General features: G+C 35.3%; 1 protein-coding gene and 1 long non-coding RNA gene across 4 annotated transcripts; one reads left to right on the top strand and one right to left on the bottom strand.

The window, feature by feature from the left end:
* The first annotated feature begins 388 nt into the window (after positions 1–388).
* LOC119190545 lies at positions 389–3150 on the top strand. Its single transcript, XR_005112988.1, has 2 exons — positions 389–1802; positions 2035–3150. It is a non-coding gene; the product is annotated as an uncharacterized LOC119190545 (long non-coding RNA).
* Positions 2925–17969, bottom strand: LOC115453816 (nicotinate phosphoribosyltransferase). Of its 3 annotated transcripts, none has more exons than XM_030182542.2 (11): positions 17493–17969; positions 16639–16809; positions 15566–15692; positions 14581–14664; positions 12477–12604; positions 10257–10725; positions 7768–8033; positions 7419–7537; positions 5916–6077; positions 5419–5547; positions 2925–5100 (listed from the first exon to the last, which is right to left on the bottom strand). In XM_030182542.2, the coding sequence occupies exons 1-11, from the start codon at positions 17563–17565 to the stop codon at positions 5023–5025; spliced, it is 1806 nt and encodes a 601-aa protein (XP_030038402.2). In that variant the 5' UTR covers positions 17566–17969; the 3' UTR covers positions 2925–5022. The 3 variants fall into 3 exon arrangements, with proteins under 3 accessions (XP_030038402.2, XP_030038404.2, XP_037298580.1); XM_030182544.2 differs by having other exon boundaries at positions 10413–10725; XM_037442683.1 differs by lacking the exon at positions 17493–17969 and adding an exon at positions 16935–17052.
* Between the last annotated feature and the right edge of the window lie 6616 nt (positions 17970–24585).

The following is a 24585-nucleotide window of genomic DNA, read 5'->3' as shown; positions in this document are numbered from 1 at the left end:
ATACTATTGTATTATTTATCTTTGAATTGGGTCAAACTATTACATTTCGACCCATACATAGAACAAAGTTTATCTGCAAAACACTGATTCTGACAATTAATAAAATAAATTCTAATTTGTTATTTACATAACAGCATATTATATTCCAAAAATTGTTACTAAGAATCAGTGTTTTACAATTACGACTTTTTCTACCGATGGGTCGACATAGAATTAAATATATAATTTTGAAAGTTAGAAACCTATATATGCATATACATGCATAGGTATATTTATTTTATTTCCCTGTATGGCGTCCAGATGTCGCTTAACATTATGAAATTTCAAACTGAGAGTTGCCAGTCTATTTCCAGTATTATATATTAGTCTATGATCAATACGAGCCAAAGATGCGAGCTGCTAGGGCTGTAAAAGTGTATGACTATAGTAAGTCAATAGTGCGCCTTAGCCTTAGTACATATATCTTAATATAGAATATTTGTATACGTGTAGTGTATGCAAGTGTCTGGTTTTCAAATAGTGTCTAGAAATTGAGGGTCTAATTTTTTTAAATCATTGAGAGTATTCGGCTCACCCTTTCATAACAATAGACGCGCGCTACATACGTAAAAATACTCGGCGCATCGTTGGCTGTTGCATCTTACACACCAGAACTTTTATAATGGACATGTAGCTTTAATAAATGCTTTTAATATAACATGAATTTTTATCAGACATGAATTTCGATAATTACACAAGTCGATGTTGCATTCGATATTTTATCACTTTTTAAATGTTGTGGATTATAAAGTTAATTTACAATCTTTTTGCTCTCGCGTCATTTTAATTCTAAAGATGCGACATGTTGCTACGCTTACCTAAAAAGAATGTAATGGGTTCCTAGCTTACTACACTGTTCACGTCAATAATAGTCAGTTCAAGAAGCATAGCTTCTCTTAAGGGTTAAGTAATCTGAAGCTGTTACACAACTGCAGGTTTTGACTAACATTTTGGCGTCCATGGTGTCATGGGAAATTATTCCAATGTTAGGGAGGATTCAAAAAATTAAATGAATAGGTACAATTTAACTATAAATTATTCCCTACCAACAAAATAGCGATATCATTTAAAAAATCACGACGGCTCAAGAGATGCCGCTTCATCCATTGGTTCCAGTTGCTAAGATAGGATAATTTTGGTTCCAATAGGAGACTCCGTTAGCAAGATCGATTAGAGGTAGTTTACACAAAGTAGAATAAGTACTTAAGTAAAAAAAAGTACGAAAACAAATTTTAATTTTTATTAGGCACCGACTCCAAAATTGGTAACCAGTAAGATATACTTAGCTAATGTTAAATTATTTTTTGGTTTTTAGTGGTTTTTGAAGGTGGTACTTAAGTACCTATAATTTTTTGTTAAAGTTTTTATTTTTTGCTTTTGTGTGTTAGTAAAAATCAGTATATACGTTAAGAACATCATAGTTGACAACATCATTTTAAAAGTTTTCTGATCTATCTCCGAAGTCAAGGGTCCAACGACAATGAAACCAATGAGCAGCGCGGGCCTCCGGCGCACCTGACGGTGGTTCGTGTTGTTTCTATAAACACACGGGAAGCATCAAAATGAAAAAAGAATAAATAACAAAGCTTTCGAATAAAAAAAGGATCATCAAAATCGGTTTAGCTAGTCAAAAGTTCTTAGGTTAGTTAAGTAATATTTGTGATGACAATACCAATTGTTTAGAAACTGTGCAGTTATTTTTGGAATCCAATAATACCTAAATATCAGTATCTTGCTTACTAGAAATTCGTATGCTGCTGTATGTAAGTATTTATTGATTTCATGGATTGCATTATTTAGAAGATCAGAAAATTTACGAAATTAAATACTAAATTTGATTTAGAATACATGCAAATGATATTAGTTTACAAATTTTACTGGACAGGTTTAGGATGAATGTAATCAGTTCTTAATTTTTCATAAGATATAGATGATTTTTAAAAGTAATAATCGTTTTTTAGTCTTTTAATTCTAAAATACTTCCTCTATGATCAGCCGAGGAAAAGCTCACGAAGATATGGAGAGATCACCGCATAACTAAAAATACAAAGGGTCGCTTAATGAGATGTTTAGTTTTTCCTATTTTCCTGTATGGTACTGAAGCATGGCCGAATCCAACACAAATGTCGTAAAAAGTTTGACGCCCTTAAGATGTGATGCTGAAGGCGCTTGCTAAGAGTTAAAGGGATTGCTGGCATTACTAACGCTTCCATCCTGAAAGAGCTTTGCTTTGTAATGAAAGCTCTTTGTAACGATTGTTGGTACTCGGAAGAGTATAAGGTAAACGTCCTCAGGACCGAATACCCACCAAATGGACAGACGTCATTAAATTGTCTACAAAGTGTTCGCTTACTGAATGTACACGCAGTGCCATGAATAGAGAGAGATGAAGAAGTCTCACAAAAGTCGCAACCAATTTTCCAAATGATCCATAAGCACTACCACTCTGCCAGAAGTGTACGACTGAGAAGAAGAATTTTCTTTCACCTTCTTTTGTCCGTGTAGAAGTGTAGTGTCAGAAGCGGTGGCAAAATTTGGATAGCCTACTGGTGGCAAATGTGTTAATCCGCCACTGCCTACGTTTAGTAGTAGACGGCAATACACGGATTGAACCAATCATGAAAATGAATGATCTTCCTGAAAACATATTATACATTAAGTTGGGACTGAGGCTGGGCCGTACATACCATTAATCGATGGCCTAGATGAGAGCAAAAAGAAGTACTTAAATATGGCCATCATAACAACTGCATATTAATAAGATGACACGCGTGCCGATTCGTCCACAGTTACATCTTTGAAATGTTATTTGTCTGATACACTAAGCCGAAAATTCATTTTATGTAAATAGTGTACTCGTGCCAACAAGTATTAAAACACAGTAATTGCTGAATAAAGATGTACTCAATATAAGTAAATGATCCATTTGCTACATGCAACTTATCATCTAAAAAGGACGATATCCAAATATAGAAAATTTACATAATATATCTTGTAGTCTATCCATACACATCTCTAACCTGCCCCGCCATACTTCGTTAGATAAAAAAAGTCAAATACATAAGTTCTATTTCTTTTTTCATTCACAATGTTTGCACATACCGGTTGCTATAAAAATATCAATTTTAGTATGAAACTTTTTAAAAGGTTAAACTAAGTATATCAATAATGATAAAACTCATTAAAACCAAGTGCATGGCCCGAACACGTCACTGATGTGAAAATAGACCAATTACCTGCAAGGCACCGACAATATTGCAAAATTTTGTTACGGTGATCGTATTAAAATCTTTTATCATTATGAACAATAAAAACATTGCTAGAATATCATATCCTTATTCAATATAGGTACAAAAGTCTGTATTCATAAAAAAAACATAACTGCTATTTTGTGCCCCTTAACCTATAGTATTCCAAAAAACACAATTTAGGCATTTAACTATGAATTATCTTAACAAAATATTAAATACAATTACAACCCCTATAAACACTAACTAAATAAAATGTACTTGGATTTTTTTATCATGTAAAATATATTTTACAACTATAAAACTTACCATAAAATACTTTTTTAACTGTTTTTAACACTGTGCATATATAAACCTTTGTTCCATGTTTATTTTTGTTTTCTTTATATGATGACTAAGTAAAATTTATCAATATAGATTTTTTATATGTAGACAGTTGTACATAGATAAAATATATTAGATGTTTAGGCAAGCATTTGGCTAATGCTAACTTTATAGAAACATAAGTTTCAATTCAAATTGCTGACAGTTGAAACAAAAATATTTCTTCTTCGATGTTTATATCTATTAGCAAAGGTAAAGGATGGCGATATCACTCCTTCGTTTTTCTTAACAACTGTTTTAAGTATGTGAGGCCAGGAGTATCCATCTATAAAACAACTCAGTTTGTTTACACTGTCTGCATATTGTATTAAAATACATGTAATATTTCACAGCTAACAACTTAATACATCAAGTAGAAAGTACAATAAAATTGTATTCATGCTGCTTGTTTGTAAATTAATAGTCTTTGTTAAATAAGTTATGGGTATATCTATCTTATTATTTAAAAATGCACTAGCACTAACCCTCTAGTATATATTTCCCGAAATAAAATAAGGTGTGAAAGAATTCACACATCTGGATAAAACATAATATTTGAGTGAAAAAAGGTTTTGCTCCATCTAATGTGTTTTGTCTTTTCATATAAACATAACTATTTGATTGTTCCTCCTCCACAACAAATCGTAGTAATTGGGGTAACATAATTAAATAAGATATAAAACAACCAGATTAACTGCCAAATAATAAAAATATAAATGGCAACAACATTATTTTATAAACATTGTAGGCAGAGAAAGTCATATTGGTTTATTTTATTAGCCATTTCGATAATATTAAAAACTCCCCAATTTATAAAATTTAAAGCAGCTCTAATAATAAACTGATGACTAATTTATATAGCTTTGATTTTTGACTTAGTTTATAAAAATAAATTAAATAAATATGCCAACTTAATTAATGGAATTTCATCCCACTTAATGGTTTATTTTGATTTCAAATCAAGACATTATCTATATATTATGTACACTGTACATAAATACTGGTATTATTGCATTAAAAACTTGATTATTGAACCAGAAAGTTATTTCATAAATTAATTGATCTTACATTTTCGACCTTGACAAAAACAAAAAAGCGTGATACATAAGTATAAATATTACATGGGAATATTCCCACGAGTTGGTGTGATATAGATTACGGTGCAATTTAGACTTACTTCTGTGTACAACGCATAACTTAAGCTATGCAATAAGTAGCTAACAGTGCCAAAATTGATAAAAACACTACAATTTATACCACAGATCGTTGTTTTTCGCAAGAATTAAGTAGTTATTTTTACGGTACGACAATGGAAAAAGCTCAGCTTTGCTGTGTCTCTATTAGGCAGAGGAATGATGTGCTGATACAAGTTTCATGACAATTCGCCAATCGGTGCGTTCTGTAGCCATAGATCGTGAATGAAGTTATATAGATCGTCACTGACTGCCACCTGCAACAAGAATATTCAATTTGTATTATAAAAATAAAATAAACATAGCCTAAGGGTGCGCTTCTACCAAATATGTACGAGGATTCATTGAGTCTATGAAACAGCGTGACATTTTCCGCCAGTCATTTTGCAATGGAGCCGAGTATCATTTGGGAGAATGTGACATTATTGGCGGATTTTTCTTCGCGCACTGTATAACTCCCTTGTACATTTCTGGTATCTGCGACCCTTAGAGTTGACAATTAGCCGAGATGCATTAAATAACTCTGAATTTTACACATGATGTAGGAACTAAACACTTATAATATTCATTCATACCTTATACGGCGTTGGGTTTAAGTTTCTCTTAATGTCCTGACGTAGTGTTTTCAACGATGATTGTACTCGTTCTCTCACCTCAGACAAAGGCTTCGGCGGAGTGGTAACATGGCCATCCTTCCAATAAACCTAAATAGACCAGTAAATACTTTTTACATTGTTTTAATATCGTTCAATAATTAACGAACCTTACCTAATCTAATAAATTAACCAAACATAGTCTAAATTACAACCAAAGTTAAATTGGTGCTCACAAATTCCAATAACGAGTCTTTTTGATACTAAAATAAAATAAGTTAAATAAACATAGTCTGAAATACAATACACTCCAAATGTCATTCATAACAGTAAACTTACTAAAGCTAAAAAAAATAACAACAAATATAAAATTCGCACAACCAACTAAGTGCTAAGACTAGATTGGTCAAATTAGCACAATTGTTTTTGTTTTATAGCGTTCCTAATTTACTTGGAATATGTTCCAGAACAATTATTACCTTGCAAAGATGTTCTACTTTGCTGGGAATAACGTAAGCTCTCTTAGATTCCTGGAAGGGATGCCTGCAAAGCACCTTCTGTCCCACCACCGGCGCTGGCTCCGAAGATCTTTGTAATAAATCGATCAAAGCGTGGCCGTCCGCACCGAAAAGTCTATAAGCCTGAAAACAGAACAATATTAAGTCCTGACATAGCACGTCCCAAACCCCCCCAGAATCTGGCATGACTGTATGCAAAAACTTCTAGATCAGGGATAGCGAACTGACGACATGCGTGCCAGTTCGGGCACGTGACGAGATAATTCGGGCATGCCAACAAAAACTATTATTGTAACTGAAAAACTAACTTCGCCAGAAACGGGGTACTGGTAAAGCCAGCCTTTGATGGCATCTTGCAGCCACATTTTATTATTTTTCATAAATAATACCTGTTTAAACAATAAATATTTGGCGACCCTATTCTAGAGTGTCATAATGTGTACCTACTCATTACAAAAGTCAAGCACTTTTTTAATGTTATTCTTTATATCAAGGTTATTTCTAACACGCTATGAAACGCATAAATAAGTAAATGACATTAATATGAAATAACTCCTGCATTATTTATGTAAAGACGGTAACAATAGACATATTATCGATCTAGTTCAAGATTAATCGAAATCATAAATGACGTCAGCGATTCCATAGATTATAATCAATTACATCATTCCAATTTTCGTAAACAATTTATGAATTTTACAGCACGTATAGATAGGGGATTCACAATCTACGTTTAAATAAGCAATCAATAAACGTAGCGTAGACCTTGTATTCCGATATATCTATACTATCTGTCAGTGTAACTGTACCGTAATATTTGTCTCGATAGCACGCATTGGTTCACGGCCGAACATTATACGACATTCGCTATCAATGCTTGTCTTTGTATTTTCATTTATAATAGTAATTTGCATTTTTTTAAACGCATGGGGTTTGGGAATGGCAATATTTGTTAATGGTCACTCAATTTGTATCATCCCAAGGGGTAGAAAGCACAAGTGGAGCAACCTTCGCCGAGCTTATACCCATCTCATCGTGTGACAGGAGACTAGTCAGATCGTCATATAATATATCGACACAGTATACAGCCAAAGAACACTACCACGGAAGCACTATCGATTTTTTATTGTGATATGAATTAATTCGAACTTCGAACTAGAGTCTGACAAATGTAATTACTGTAACAGGTTTGTAAAGGATACTCTATACAAGTTCTAAACTTAGTGCGCATCCTAGCTCAGTTGTAATAACCCTAGTGCCACGATTTGTAAAATAAAATGATAAATTAAAAAACATGAAAATAAAATTAAAAAAATTAAAATTAAAATAAATAATATTTTTTTTTTGTTACCTGCCTTTCGCTAAGTGGATTATAGATAACAGTAAGCAAATACCTCATTTCGCATTTGCATTTTAATATATAATTGGCCGTGCGAAGCCTATCAGGTGTGCCATCGACCTTACCTCCTTATGTCCAGGGATGGTGACTTTCCCAACATCTTGACTGAGCTTGATGCGCGGCTGTCCGTTTATTTCGACCAGCTTGTACACGCATCCGAGAGCTGGTTGGCGCTGACACGTCACTGTAAAACGTATACCGAACATTTTATACGAGTTTACATTTAACTCGTATGAAAATATATTTAAGTGTTGTTAGTAAATATAATTTAGTGTGGCTGCAAGCGGCAAACTTTATTGTCATCGTTAGAATGAATTGTATTCTCAATTAGGCGAAAACGTTCGCGTGTAATCTTGGCAAAATATCGAGCTTTATAAATATTATCTCTAAACATTTAGTAAAACAATAGTTTACCTAAATGTGTGCCGATACCGAAGCAATCGATCTTATGGCCTTGCTCGTTCAAACTGAGAATGGTCTCCTCGTTTATATCGTTAGACGCGACTATAGTGAGTTTCAAGAACCAGGGCAAGTTGAAAGCTTTCCCGACTTGTTCGAACGTGTCCCTGGCCAACACAGAGAGGTAGGCCAAGTCCCCGCTGTCGATCCTGATGCCGACAGCTCTGTATCCACAATCGTTAAGGGCTAGCGCCACAGCGCAGAAGTTAAGCAGACCACTCCTGTTAAAAAGTATTCACAAAATAGCAGAAACAATTTAGAATTCTCATCAATATCGAACGAATGATTACAGTTACTAGCAAAATTTACTGAGTCTAGTCAATATTGTATGTTAAATCTTCTCTAATAGCGTAATATAATGCAATCCAAATTTCAAATGCAATGAAATGTCCACTATCTACATTCAGCTACTTATGTACTAACATAACAAATAACATGTACCATGTTGCTTTCCAAACAAAACATATAATTAATGATGTGTTAATGTATACATGCAAATATATTAGTCAATTACTGTGTAACGTGTGCATATCCCTATACAATGCAACTGTGCCCAATGAGTAAGGTTTGCCCCTAACGTTGCTCATAGATCCAGGACAATACGTCACACTGAAGCAAATGTAAAGTTCCCATCAGACGTTTCACTTATTTACATTCAGTTGGGATATGAAGCGCCGTCCACGCGCGCTTCACTGAAAAAGCCAAATAAAAATATAATTGAAACTACGGCCGTGGATGTCGTCGGGTACTGGTACTGGTAGGGATGTCCCCGGGTACTGGGTACTGGGTACTGGGTAGATACTAGGTAGTAGGTACTAGTAGTCTGATTGCGAACTGCGACTTGCGGCTTGCGGCGTGTAGTTAGGTATAATATTATGTGCGCAATGCGTATTGTCATCCCGCCCGTGTGTATGAACCGCTCATGCCCCTTCGGTGTGTTCAATGAGTTGCAATGACTAACTCGCGTCTGCTTATACAGGGTTATTTGTAACACGTTAATAACTTCCCAGAACTATATTACTCACATTATAAACATCTTCTGTTCTATGACTTTTTACATATCATAATAAATTTATCAAAAACATCATAGAGTAAAAATATTTGTTGTATTATCTGATACATTGTAAGATCTGTATTTTGCAGTAAGTATCTAACTACATAACGTCTCTCATGCTCATCATTAATACGTCAAAACACCAACAAAGTTCATTACTTTGAACTTTGACTCGTCTTGTAAACGACACACCACGCGAAGTATTTAGATATTGAATCGACGGGCTGCGTCATTGTTCGCCGCTGGATTGGCTTTGAAGAAATCCAGTATGTTTTCCTCACTTTACGACTACTATCTCTCACAGTAACCGGGCATTGCCTGTGATCTAGTCATCGCTGTGTGGCGTTTAACATTGCTACAAGGTAATGATATAGGTAGATTAGGGTACCGTCTAGCATACTGGCGCAGGCTTCCAATACATTGTCATCACATCTAACAAGCATTGCCATCATTTTGGTGTACACATACTAAAATCAATACATATTGCAATATTAATTTTGCGACTTCTTTTATTACCTATAATCGGCGATAGCCTAGTTGATTGTGGAACGGACTGCCAAGACGAATGTCCGCAGGTTCAAATCCCAAGGGCACACACCTCTGACTTTTCTAAAATCATGTGTGTATTCTTTGTGAATTTATCGTTCGCTTTAACGGTAAAGGATTACCTATATACGTGAAGAAAAACTATTCCTTTTTACGAAAATTACGCGGATAAAGAAGAAAGAAGTTTGAAACAGTTTATCTGAAGGGGTGCAGAAACGTAAATTCATATGAGCTTACAAATATATTAAAATCGACAGTCGTAGTGCTGGACGACTACAAGTCATCATAAATTCATTACTTTTTTTTCTTTGTGTCCAATCTAATTTGCAACTTGTTGAAAGATCGAGACCCGAAAATCATCGTGTATGTTGGTGGAGCCATAGTCTAAAGGTTGAATTGAATTGTATTGTGTATAGCCAATCACAACAAATTCGAATTGGAAAACGGAATTCGTAGTGTGTATACACTAGTGAAAAATGCTAGTTGTCTTTTTTGTTAGTACTGGATTAAATACGCAATATCTTCCACACGGCATATCAATATAGTAAAATGTAAGTGACGTAAACTTTTATAATTTAGATGTCTCCTTAGAGTAACCAACATAAATATTTTGAATTTTGTATGAATTATTAATAAATATTAATGTAATTAATTAAAGTCACAAAACAAATATCTTGTTCATAATGGTATTATTACAGTTCTGCGACGTTATTAAGGTTTTACAAATAAGCCTGTATAAAGGTAAACTAACAATCAAACTCCACGTAACTTATAAATGACAATGCAAGACAATACATATTCATCGGATATTATCTCAATATAAACTGTCTATTTTCATCTTTACCTCAGTGTGCGTTCGACCGTGCTATATCCGTATGTACTATGGTTATTCGACGTTATTTGAGTTCTAGTACCATTGGTTCCACAGTTGCTATTGTAGCCAGTATGCCCGTTCATATTACGCAGCCTGTGTTGTGACGGTAAGCCTTGAAAATTATACCTCTTGACATCGTATGTATCCACTAGAGCCAAAAATCCCGAAGGGAAGGCTAGGGCATATGATATGAGCGCGGCCAGTTCACCGTCACTCGCTTCCTCCGGGGATATATCGATAATGGCGGAGACGCGATTGCGCCACTCCGACGCCAGCTCTAACAGATTGCATGGCTTCTGCGTTTCAGCGTGTCGCAGTATCACTGAGTTAATGTCTTCCAAAGTACTGAACGAAGTCACAAACGAATGTGCGTGTGTGCCTCTCACCGGGATATTGAACATTTTACCGGCTAATACATTGCTGGTACCATCAAATCCACCTGAAAAAATTATATTTGCTTTATAATGCATCAACTGTAATAAAATTATAATTAAATAGCTTTTGCTCACGGCTTCGCCCGTGTTAGAGTTTTTCGAGATAAAAGTCCCTCTCTATATTTTCTCGGGATAAAAAGTGGCCTATGCTCTTCCCAGCTTTTCAAACTAATCATCCTAAACATCGCAATCTGTTCTATAGTTTTTTAAGCTTATCGCGTTCAGACAGACAAACAAACGCGACGACGAACTTTATTTTATAATATTGTAATTTCCAAAAAAATCTATCGGACAATAAAACGTAATGTAGATGCGTGTTACATTGAAATCGTCTCTTCGCAATCACGTAATGCGAACTGGTTCTCACGTGTCGGTAGGCATCATAGATAATATAATACCTACCGTGACTACGCTATACCTAATAACGACTAAACATTCAAGGTTGCGATTCGCGAAAGTTGCCTGATTAAACCTATTAAAGAAAAGTATATTCACTACAGAGACTTCTTATAGTCGATGGCGCGGTGGGGTGTTTTATATTGCACAAGTTTGAACAGGGCGGGCTGCGCTGTGCCTGGCACCAATTTTCGCCAACCACACTGCGGGAACACGCTAACCAAATCAATAATATAAATCTTTTAGTCAGTTCTACTTCATCGTGTAATCCTATTTATTGCTATTACCATGTAAAACTAGAAGCTCATCTCTATTCCGTGTCATTCATTGTGACTCCAACAATAAGTTAAGTCAAATCATCAAGACCTGATGAAGTGAAGATCAATATCAGCTTTTCTACTACGTAGCGAATTCAATGCCGAATAGGCGCCAACAGTAAGGCTTACGGCGGATCATAGGTAATAGATATTGTGAAACTGGTTGTGAATCCGAGGGTTGTTGAGGAATTTGTCTTGCAAATAGCCTTCTAAGCATCAACCGTATCTATGTGGTTCTAGTAAGTTGCAAGTTATAGAGGCGGATCTTTAGCTCTCTTCATGGGCTAGAAATTAGAATGTACATCTTCGTTCAAAGATGTGCTATGCAACTACCTAATCTCAGACAATGCTTGGATGATATAATATTACGCTAAGCCGATTCCGTTTATTTATTTTTGCCTGCGGCTCCGACTACGTAGAGTTTTTCCGGGCTAAAATTTTTCCCGGATTAAAAAGAAGCCTATAGCACTTAAGAATAATGTAGCTTCCTATCAGTGTAAAAAAAATCAAAATCGGTCTAGTAGTTCCTGATATTCGCACATTAAAACAAACAAATACACTCTTCAGCTTTATACTAGTATAGATTAAATATGTTCACACCACGCTATTGGTACGCAGGTGATAAATCATTTCCCTAGCCAGTATGATCGTGAAGCGAAAAACGATAATTAGTTCTAGGAAATACCAGTGCCATATTGCCATGCCACCATTTTAAAAGTCATATAGCGACCACGGAAAGGTCCCTTATCGTAGGTATTTACACGATTTTGATTGTATTCGTCCTTACGTCCTGCGTCAATTAATATTATAAAACAAAGCCCACCTGCCGCGTCTGTCTGTCTGTCCGAACGCGATAAACTGAAAAATTCCCAAATGGATATTCATACTGTATTGCTCATGGACGAAGTATTTCAAGAGGATGGTTTATGTATAATATACTTCATAAATATTTATAGGGAAGGAAAAAAATATATCCAGGCATACATATTCTGCAATGTAGCGCAGCAGTGGCGGGACGCTAGTAAAACTATATGAAAACCTACCGATATAAGCGTACTTTGATGCTGACAGCCCTCCGTCAGGTCCTTGGGCTCGCCGCAAGCCGAATTCAAGTAAAGAAACACTTTTCCCGGCCACCATGCGATACCGTGCTGCATTTGTTGCCATCAAGCTAAAACAAAAACCTTAGGTAACATCCGTAACAAAATCACGCAGTTTATAGTTTAAATGATAAATAACAATTAGCTGATGACATCATTAAATACCACAAGAAAATATCTAGACTTTAAAACTAGATATTTGTTTTTCTTTTCTTAAAGGTACTTAACCTTTTATAGTTTATGGAAACTAACCGGCCAGAACGTAAACAAATCAATAAAATAGTAACAATGTGTAAATAGCAATAAAGGACCCAATATACCACGATAACTAAGCTACTGATTTACGGAGTGCAATTAAACGTGTCAGTCGAGCGTGGTTACTGATAACTCGCAAATTACCTATCTAATGAAAAACATAATCGTTATAGATGTATCATGTACCTATGGAAACAAAATGAGCAGTAACGCCCTTCTCGGTACAATGAAAACAAAATGAACATAACCATAGTCAATAAATTAATTTGGTGGTCACCGCATAGCGTCATCGCAGATGAGGCAGAGAATTACACGTGTGCATGCGCGCATCGCCGTAGGAATGCCTTTACTTGCTATTTTTAAATTGCATGAGATCAAGACTAGCGCTTACGCGACCAAGTGCGCGTAGGTCTCCACCAGGAGTTAACATTACATATATAGCGGAACAGCGAAAGTAAATCTTATTGTGATGATATACGATTCATTGTTGCTTTATAGCGGTGGCTGAGTCAAACTTGTATGACGCGAAAAGGCGATGACAGAGCAGCGATTGTTTTGATGCTTGAATATAAATGTTAAAATTGTAACAAAATGAGTATTATATGCACTAACGATGTCTCTTTGTCATTTGTAACAGGCTATATTTGGAGTTGAGGTTCAGGTGATATGAATTTTTAAAAATAAATTTCAGTTCGTTGTCGCAAATCAATTAGGCACCGAGTCCAACAAATATATTTAGTGTCCATACATATAATAAAGTCAAGATTTGTCCTAGCTATAGGTACGTTCTTGTGGACAACTTGGAGAGTATATGTCTCAACAGTAATTAGGATAGGCATAACATTTGACAAGATTTTGATCTCGTCTATGGTCATTTTAAGTTTCACGAATTGGTAAACTCGGTTAAGATTTTTGAGCATAGTGCTAAAATTCTCCATCGATTCGTCGGGAACGCGAACGTGAGTGTTGTATAGGCCACTAATGTTGATGCAGAGTCTTTACCAATCCAAGAGCTGGGAGGTAGCTTTTAAGTTAAAACACGACAGTAACCGCTTTCGGAGAAATAACATCTCGTCTCAGGCATCTGTGTAGTGTCAGTTCTGATTTCTGTTACGGTTTAATACCACGCACAATAGCCCAATTACTTTACGGGCTGAGTGCGGAAAAAGGGGCTCATAACCAATAACCAAGGTTTAGTACTGGAATTCCCTCTTAAAATGAATACTGGTACCAGAAACTCTAAACCCAATAAAATAGTTTTATCTTATTTGATTTTATTTTGAGGAGTTCCTTGCTGCATTCGATTTTCAAAGTCAAACAAAAATACTTTTAATCTTGAAGCTAAATTTAATTAAACACAAAAAAAACATCAAAATCTTTTCGAGGATATAAATAAATACGAAATCGAAGGGAAAAGGAATCATTTAAATCAGACCATGGGGTAAAAATTATCGCTGAATAAACATTTCAACAAATTAAGACGAAAGTATAACCTCCTTTGGAGTCAGTTAAAATCCAACCAGTTTTAAAACTGTTTTAAGGCCATCAAAATTTAAAGGAGAACTACCTACCTACAGGTTTTATGCGATAACAGCATTCATTTTATGTTCGCTCCATAACTAGTTACTAGTACACTAGAGGAACACAAATGAGGTTTTTTATAGTACCTATTCTAACAATAGTACAATGTTAAAAGAAAATTTAAAATTTAATATAATGTGTCATGGTAATTATTAAATGTTAAGGAAAAATAAAGTACATTGAGTGAATGAAGTAGGTAGCCGTTACTCACCTTGCAAAGTTGACTAACGTTAATAATGTTGTTTCCAACAACTGTGCTATGATTAGTGGACCCTCTACTCTCAGTAATGGCACTCTGAAATTAGAAACATATTTCAACATTTTGTATTCGAAAATATCATCCCTAGTAAAATTTACAAATATTCTTGTAAAAACTAATTAAATTTCAATAAAAATATGTAGATAATATTTCAGGAATTAGTAGGACTATATTTTACAATTTTAATAAGTTCTCGTGGTCAAGTTGCATGATCCAATCGTAAACTTTATAAGAATGAAATACTAGAAAAATGGCAGAGTCACACTTTGATAACGACTCTAAGTGCGAGATATTTATTAACAATAATATCAGCCTTGTGAAATATAGAGAGGTACAATCTGGGCTTATGCGTTTTTAACCTGGGACGGAAAAATAGGGGTTATATTTGACTCAAAGCTCGTCGCGTCGGTGGAACGAACCTCGCACGGGGTTGGACGAGGAGGATAAAGATCTTCGCAAAGCCCATGGCGCTTTTCTGGTGATCTACGTCTTTGTTTTTTCTTTTTTTTTAGCATTAATAATTATAAAATGGCATCTTGTTAACGGCCCTTGATCTCCAGTACCACTATGTATTTGGAAATACTATTTGGACTCTGTATTATTAAGAATTATTTTTAGGGACCCATAGTAACTAATAACTAAGTAAATATCAAATTCTATGTAACTAATATAACACGGCGATATATATCTAAATGATAAGTTGGTAAGATCAACTATTATTAGTTATATAGGTATACCTCAACATTTCATTTAGGTATACCTAGATAACTATAAATATTCAAACCATAGTTTTGAATCACGCCAATCATACAATCATAAAAAGTAAATCATAATGAAACCTGCACAATAATTACTATACAACAAATTGCTTATTTACTGACAATTATAACATGAAATGGCAATTGCTACTGTATAAATATTTAAATAGAACTCAAACCTTGGAAACACAACAGATCCCTCCTCAATGGCACTCACTTTAACATCTTTGCAAGTTAAATCTTTCAAATAAGCAAAAAACTCAGGTTCAATGTTACCAGGTAATGCTTGCCTCAAGTACTCTATGTCTGCAATAAAAGACATTTAAATGTATCTTATATCTTATAAAACATGCTTATCTGATTATATTTATACAAAAATAACTGACTACATGTACTTATACAATACCATTTAAGATTTTATGGGATATTAGTAGACAATTTATTTATATGTGTTTTGCATGCTTAAATGTTTACATCACATTGTTTGTTCACTCAGGCTTTAAAACCCTGCAGGGTTGAGAAACTTTAGTTGCTTATGATGACTTATACTTATTTGAAATATTACTTGAATTATACTAATAATTTAAAAGGTAAAATTTGCTTGTATGTATGTTATCTACATAAATTATAACTGATTTTAAACAGTTCTTTCAGATAAGAGATACCTATGCTTGATTACAAGGAGGCACAAGCTGCGAGAGGAGATTTTATAATATGATGCAATAAGTCTACCGGCACTGGCAAACCTTGATGTCAAAAAACAAATTTATTCATTATCCCATGTATTGATTACCAAAATATTCTAAATATAGGCAAAGTTACTTTGGTCCTTAAATTGTGGTAGTATAATTATATATTTTTTTTATAAAATAATACTAAGGTAATTAAGTTGAATATAAATAATATTTCCTTAAATATTCAATATACTTTATAAGTGAAATTGCCGGTGGGCAGCTGATGGTAAATCATGAATCTCCACAATGGCATAGGAATTATAGAGCACTTAAACTTTTAAATAAGGCAATGAGGTTTTAGAGAATATTATTTATTGTGCCTCTTGTAATGAAAATAAAAGACACCAGTGTCCATGCCAACAATATTATACAAAATTAAAATTGAAACACAAAACAACACAATATTACCATTATCAACTGACCAAACACACAGCTGTTTTTATTTACGCATATTGCACATTATTTGTTTAAAAATATTAAAAATTATTTCTTATTTACAAGAATAATAATGCACTTACCACTATCAGAATAATTAAAATTCTCCAAAAATTTTAAGCACTCCTCAAGGCCCGCAAATATTGTAAATTCTCCTTGAAAGGGGTTCGCGCGGAAGAATAAATCAAACACTGCAACATCATTCACTTTTCCAGATTTCCAATATGCATAAGCCATTGTTATTTGATAGAGGTCTGGGAAATTCAAATACATATTGCATTATTGGTTGTATAAATTTTGCCATACCAATGTCCTTTAAGGATAAGTGCAATACCCTAATTTTTATTACAATATTTGTGATAGTATTATGAAATATCACCTAATATAATGGGAATCCACTTATTATTCTGAGATCATAACAATCCCAAATCAATCAGAAGTTTCTTAAGTTAGAAAATTGATAAAACCACAGTGTGAGTATGTGAGAATGTTCTGTGGAACTCATTAGTTATCCAACTGGTGTATATTGTAATAAAATAAATAATATTGTAATAAAGACCAAAACATTCCATGCAAACATGACAAATTTAAGTGTATAGTTTTTACATTTTCTGAAATACTGTTACTAATAAATACTCTGTAATATACATATTTACATAAAGATAAAGCGCAATATCTTATCACACAGATCATTTGCTCTGTGGATCAAAAGGTTTACTTCAAACGTGTCGAAACTTGTATTAAGTGGTAAAATATATATCACAACAATTAATTGACCAAGTTGTCATATTAAATATGTGCAATTTTATAAGAAACATATAAAGAAATTATGAAGAACTACTGAACACGGTCATCTAAAGATCTGCTGCCATAAAAATTTAAAGTAACCCTGGATTTTGAAATTCGCTCCAAAACTTGCTACGATTTGTCTACTTACCAGTCAACAGAGGTTGCACAATACCATTTTGTCGTGCCATTTTTTTATCACTGATCAAAAGTTCATTAGACATTTTCGATGCAATTAAAATTGTTACAAAGGTAACTAATAATAACGTCAGGAATGTATGATGTCTGTCGACCGACTAAAATAAGTAATTTCATCGTGATCAACGGGTGGTAGGTAGTTATCAGCGCGCCAAATACAATAATTTGACGGATGAATACTTAACGCATGCGCATTTAACTCCTATTGACTGAGGTTAGAGGTCATTTTTGAAGGTCAGCAAGTTATGTTTGAAAATATTTTTACTCTATAGCCTTTTTTTAAAACAATCTTTTAAATTTAATATCGTTGTATCTATTTAATAGTGTTATTATCACAACATTTGAAGCTAGTTTAATATAAAATGGATATGTTTCCCTAACAAAAAACAACTACTGATCATTAGACTAGTGATGTGTACCTATGCAATATGAGATTTTACTGTTCACAGTTCACTTTTGAATGGAAATTCGTATCATTCGAATACATTCGTATTCACCACATCAACAGAGTTAGTAAATAGGGTAAAGGTGAAGAAAATTGGAAAAAATATAATATCATTCACAATAAATCTAAACATATAAAGATATAATATATAAACACCAAGGTTTCATAATAAAGTATTTTCACCGACCGCTCTGCTTCGGACATCGATATTAGTGATGCGACCCGAGTCCTATTTTTACTCGGGTCACTCGAGTGAATTTGTCAAACTCGCACTCGAGTGGTCTCTATGTACTCGAGTTACCGAGTCAACTCAGCGCATCGAGTTGATTCTGTTGCCACTAAATATCACTTCACTACTCTATTTTACTTAGCATCGGTAAAAACCAAAATTGACAGTTCCAAACTTGCATCTCTTAGTTCGCCGCACTTTCAAATATAGGCATTTGTTTAAAATTGCTAAAAAAAAGCTCACCCGAATTGCCAACTTGCAACTTGAGTGTCATTTTTTACTCGAGCGACGTATTTTACTCCAGTGACTCGAAAACTCGAGTGAGATAGTAAAATTGCTAGAGTGACTCGAATCACAATATCTTATTCGAGTCGCATCACTAATCGATATTATTATTCAACTCGGCAGTTCACTACGTTTTATAACTAACTTCGTGTTATATCTTCAAGCTACACTAGCGCTAGCGTGGTGGATTTTCGACCTAGCATAGCAAGAGGGTATGACAAGAATTTTGCAAGTGTAAACGGTGTGAAATGTTCCGAGTAAAAATTTTCAAATCTCTAGTGACGGTGTAGTTGAAGTACGGAGGGTGATGAAATTGCAGTAAGTATATTGAGCAATAACTAAAACAAGGCGGAAGCCTTCCTTTCTTGTTTAATTCAATATCCTAGTATACTATTTTTTGGCGCTACCTTTAAAATTTACCCACTTGCTACTGTTAGGCTACCATAATTAGACACTTTTCGATGAAAACTTCTATGTACACGAGATGATTCTGTTTGCCTCCACCCTTTACATTTTGACAGCTATCACAGAATACAAGTCAGTCTGCAAGCCAGAAAGCAGGGGGTGGACACTTAGAACATTTTGTGTAATGATGAATGATTATATATCTTAATGCCGATATATAGAGTTTAGTTTTGGTTGACAAAAGGACGTCTCAGCGTTACATCTCGTACCAACATAATAAACCAAAAAAATTTGAAAGTATATTGGCTACCATGATAGTTGATAATATGCCGCCATTATTGACGGTAGATTTGTCATTGTTGGAGTTTATTTGCAAAAATTTGTATAATTGCGATTTTGTTCAATAATAAGTTAAGTTTTATGCCGAATACGTTGAGTTGAGCCTGCTTCTCCGTTTCGTGTATATTTCTTCTTGAAGGAGTTTGTCTAGTGTGTGTTACGAGATAGTGACTTTTATTATTCCGAGATATTGACTCTAATTCTGTTTACATTTGAGTAGTTTATTTATTTTGTGTGCGAGAATGGGGAAAAGAACTAATGTGTATAAAAATGAGAGGTTTGTGGCATACAAAAGCACTCAAAGTCAAACATAATTATGGCTAAATTTCCACTTGATCCACACCGGTAAGAGAAAATACATATATATTATGATTTAAAACATTACATAAAAGTGATATATATATTTAATTCTAATTTACAAACTCAGGTAGTCGTTGAGGAGAATATTCTAGATTAAGGAGTTTCAATTCTATGCTTATTAACCCGTCATGACTTGTCAAAATTTTATTTTCAAATATGTACAGGTAGCTGAATGTTTGCCGGCAAACATTGACAGCTACGCGTGTGACGGAAAAATAACCTTATTATGTAGTATATAAGGTTATAATCCCGTGACACACGCAAATGTCATGTAGCTGTCTTGGCTCGCCGGCGAGCCACGAGAGACCAAGAGTTAACCTAATCAAAAAAGGCACGTGCGACATCTATGAATTTGCCCTTGCAATGATTGTATCATAGTAATTGTTGATTGGATGGAAAAAGATCATATCTGTAAGGTATCAAATTTTTCAATTTCCATATAAAATTGGAAATAAATAACGGAAAATTGGAGTGTAATGAATTTTTGAGTAGGAGACCTAAACATTATACAATTTATACATAAGGAATTCACGTGATAATATTGTGTATTTTCTAATTAAATAAAGGGAATTATTAAAAATTGTGGACGTTTTATTTTTAATATTCTAAATTCAATCATAATTTATACCAGTGTAAGATTTATGGTCAGGAATTTTTATCGATATAAAGCTATCGATAATATCGATTGAATAGGGAACGTCCCTAGAGACGAGCAGATTTATAGTAAGTTGGCAGCCTTGCGTGTCATTTTTTCTGCGTAATCTTCGTACAAAATGTAACTCTACTGTCTCATGTATGTGTACGTGAGCTCAAATTCAATGTACTAAGTGCCGCCTCTTCTTACGTAGTATATTACTTACTCTATGGTCAGAAAGTATTATGCCATGCCGGCGCCACACATAGCATAAATATTTGAAGTATTTGAACAAGTGTTGTGAGTTCAATCAAGTGATTGAACTCATGTGTGGCACGGGTATTTGCATATTTGTGCAAAGTTTGTTTAAATATTTGCGTATTTGCCATTCGGTATCGGTTTTTCGACCACACATCAAAGCGTTCAAAGTAAAAAACTTTGCGTAACCTGCCACACTTGCGCAACGTTCAGTTTTATGGAGTTGCTTGAAGGAGAACCGATTATATATAAAATCTGAATCAGGTCTCATTCAAAATAAATAGCTTCAGACATCTTTTGCTATTTCCGTTAATAAATGAAATTGCTTGTCATTGTTCTGAGATGAAATAAATGATTTTCAGAGTGATCTGGCAATTCCATATCACTCAATCTATTTAACGAATTTAAATATGAGTATATTTCACATGTTTGATTTCGACTATTTTATTGTTTTCATTTAAGAATCGATTCTCGTGTATTCGTTCTTCCATATTTTATTTATTTTCAATATTAAATGGACATTTTCGTAAGTGAAACGCTTCTTTTTATTTCTTGTTTACATAAGCCTTTATAATAATTGCTCGTTTTCGTAAATTTTGAAAAATATATAGATTTCTTTATACATCGAGTTGGCAAGTGGCAACACTTCTGAGTTACGAAAGATGTATTGAAATTATATTATATGGAAGACGGGTTCAATGGATTGTTGTCAGAGCTATAATAAATAAATAAATAAATAAAGAGGTAAGTCAAGTATCCATTTTTTAGATTTAAAATTTCGTTTTTGAATTCAGAATGGGTTTAAGATAGTATTACTATTAATTTACTATAGACACTTTACATCTATACTCTATACTATTATATAAAGCTGAAGAGTTTGTTTGTTTGAACGCGCTAATCTCAGGAACTAATGGTTCAAACTGAAAAATTATTTTTGTGTTGGATAGCCCTTTGTCGTGGAGTGCTATAGGCTATATATCATCACGCTATGACCAATAGGAGCGGAGCAGTAATGAAACATGTTGCAAAAACGGGAAAATTGTATTAGTTTTGAGAGCTTCCGTTGCGTGCACTGCGTAAACGGTTAAAGTTATGCTACAATAATGTATGACGGGAATTTTCCTTTTAAAAAGTTCTACAAAAATATATTATAAAATAAAGTCCCCCGCTGCATCTGTCTGCCTGAACGTGTTAAATTCAAAAATTACCCAACGTATTAAGAGGAAATTTGGTATGGAGACAGTTTGAGACCCTGGGAAGACCATAGGCTTCCAGGAAAATATATAGCGTGACTTTTATAACGGAAAACATTAGCCCGAAAAACTTTAAAACGCGGGCGGAGCCGCGGGTAAAAGCTAGTTTATAATAATTATAATTAACATAATACCTAGTAGAGAAACTTGCTACAGTATAGTGTAATTAACGTTTGTTTAGGTAGAAAAAACGTGGGTAGGTACGACTAATTGTTTTATTTAACTACATATGTACTTATCTAGTTTAGTCCAGCTATCCGGGCGAGTATAAACTGTGACTTAAAATGCACAGCTAATGTTATGAATAAAACTGTAAGAAAAATATAAGCCAACAACTAAGTATTGAGCTAGCATTTGATGTAAAGTACTTTTCATCTTTTAGATCTCGACAACATCGCCTATAGGCTCTGAAATTATCTTATGATTCAACCTGAAACTAACTGAACTCCCACAAAAAAATTCGTTGCATGCGGTTAGATGTAATTTTTTTCGTCACCGGGGTAAACCTTCGAATGGGGTATTGGAATCCCCCGGCATAGCGACTGCGGGGCCCTGGAGGAAAATTGGGAGGAGATATCTGGAGAAGGAAGTGTGGGAGAAGAAGAAACCCTCTTAAGATGGGAGGAGGGGGGTGAAAGCTAGGAAATATTCGCGAGCCCTCATAGGCCTCAATGTGAACACTTAAAATGTCGGGGATTAGCAAATACGGAAAAATATTTCCATACGTAAATCCCCCAACTTGCAATCAATTCCAATCGTTTAAACAAGCTTTTATTCCATTGATTTTTCAAAATTATTCTTTGATACAAACCCTGTCTTGATAATAGGGTAGTTGTCGACTTTTCTTTAAATACATTTATCAAAAAGGTATTTCATCCAAAATCTATCAGAAAAATAGTTTTTAAAATCCACGCAATAATAAGTAAGTCATAAAGCTTAGAAATTTGGTGGAAAGGGAAGCTGTCAAACAGTAATATTAAAATGTGACGTCACCCAGTACCACCGGCCATAGCGCTGCGTGAGTGAGAAAAGTACAGCGTGATATCTCAACGACGCCCCCACTTTTACTCACATCAATATTTCAAATTTGAATAACTGATTATTTATCAACCAAATTTGATACGGATTTCATAGAGGAATTTATTTTTCATATTATTTTCCGTAACATATAAAATAAAAAACTAAACCAAACATAGGAATCTACCCTATTAGGAACAAAAAAAAAAGAAACCAATGAAGCCGGTTAGGACGTTCTCAAGTGATGCTTTTACATAGGTATGAACATGTGAAATATTATGTAAGTATAGGTAAATACTTGCTCCTGAAAGCGCAAATCTAATGAACTTATAAATTTGTATTTATTTATGAAATGTATTGATAATTATTACGTATCAACCTCCATAGTCACCACAAAAGGAACACGAAAATGCCATAAATAGTTAATGATTTATTAACATAGCTGGTTTTACAAGTGCTTCAACTTTGAACATACATGGCTAGAACAGTCAAGTATATGTACTTATTACTTTCTATATTATTATACTGATGAAGGCGGTTGATTAGATTATAGAAAATGAATTTGACACGTACGAACGTGAACAAATAATATACAGACGTTTATCAAATCGAATAGAGACCTATTAAAAAATATTAGTTTTGAAACAAAACAAATTCAATAAAAGTAATCACTTTGTCGGTGGTTCAATCAATACAGTAGGTAGATACTAGTTCCGCCCTGTAGAATGAGGGCGTTTGAAGAATTCCACCACGGTATCCCCTGCCTGTCGTAAGAGGCGACTAATAGGGGCCACGAAGGGGGTCGTCGGCGGGCAGCAGGGGGCTGTCCGCCCTAGTGCATTTTTGTGCATCCTTGCACATTTTTCGGTTGACCCCCGGGATGGACGGTAGTGTGTAGTTGGCCTCATGCTGTCGTAGACGCCGAGGGCGTCCTTCGGTGCGTGGGGGCTTCTGAGCCCCCCCCCCCCTCTCCCATAGGAGACGGGCCGCAAGGCGGCACCGCACAGGGGCGGCTGCGGACGAAGACTTAGACACCTCCGTCAGAGGAAGCCCGCAGCCGTCCCTAATGCGCCGAAGAGGGCCACCGCGGAGTTTTAGCTGGTAGGCCGTGCATAGGTTAGTTGTACTCGGGTTAGGGACTCGGCCCGGCGGTCGCCCGAAGGTCGTCATCAAATCCGGGCGGCTCAACGCCGGGCCGTAAGGCACGGTTACCCCAGCATAACCAATCAGTCGCCCCCCACGAAGGCTGTGAGGTAGTAATAAGGGACTTTCTCCGCGAAACCACAAAAAAAAAAAAAAAAAAAAAAAAAAAGTAGATACTAGTTACCTACTCCCGCCCTGCAGAATGGGGGCGTTTGGAGAATTCCACCACAGTATCCACTGCGTGTCGTAAGAGGCGACTAGTAGGGGCCACGATGGGGGCCGTCGGCAGGCAGCAGGAGGCTGTCAGCCTTAGTGCGCGCACCTTTTAATGCGTTTCTGTGCGACCTTTGCAGGTATTGGTTTGACCTCCGGGATGGACGGCAGTGTGCAGTAGGCCCCATGCTGCCGTTGACGCCGAGAGCGTCCTTCGGTGCGCGGGGGCTTCTGAGCCCTCCCCCCCATATGAGACGGGCTGCTAGGCGGCACAGCGCAGGGGCGGCTGCGGACGAAGACTTAAACATTTCCGTCGGAGGAAGCCCACAGCCGTCCCTAATGCGCTGAAGAGGGCCACCGCGGAGTTTTAGTTGGTAGGCCGTTGCGTAGGTTTATTTGTATCGGGGACTCGTTGGTTAGGGACTTGGCCTCGCGGCGGCCCGAAAGTCCCCATCAAATCTGGGC

The sequence above is a fragment of the Manduca sexta genome, chromosome 25 (assembly GCF_014839805.1).
Source record: "Manduca sexta isolate Smith_Timp_Sample1 chromosome 25, JHU_Msex_v1.0, whole genome shotgun sequence".
NCBI classification, from domain to species: Eukaryota; Metazoa; Arthropoda; class Insecta; order Lepidoptera; family Sphingidae; genus Manduca; species Manduca sexta.
The sequence above is the reverse complement of the archived record's forward strand: the minus strand, read 5'-3'. Positions and strand labels throughout refer to the sequence as shown.

Coding starts and splice junctions, on each gene's coding strand:
- LOC115453816 (XM_030182542.2), bottom strand. CDS start 17,565: ATGTCTAATGAACTTTTGATCAGTGATAAAAAAATGGCACGACAAAAT. Junction 10,726..12,476: donor ATCAAAGTACGCTTATATCG/GTAGGTTTTCAT, acceptor TAATTTTTTCAG/GTGGATTTGATGGTACCAGC. Junction 5,548..5,915: donor AAGTAGAACATCTTTGCAAG/GTAATAATTGTT, acceptor TGGTCTATTTAG/GTTTATTGGAAGGATGGCCA.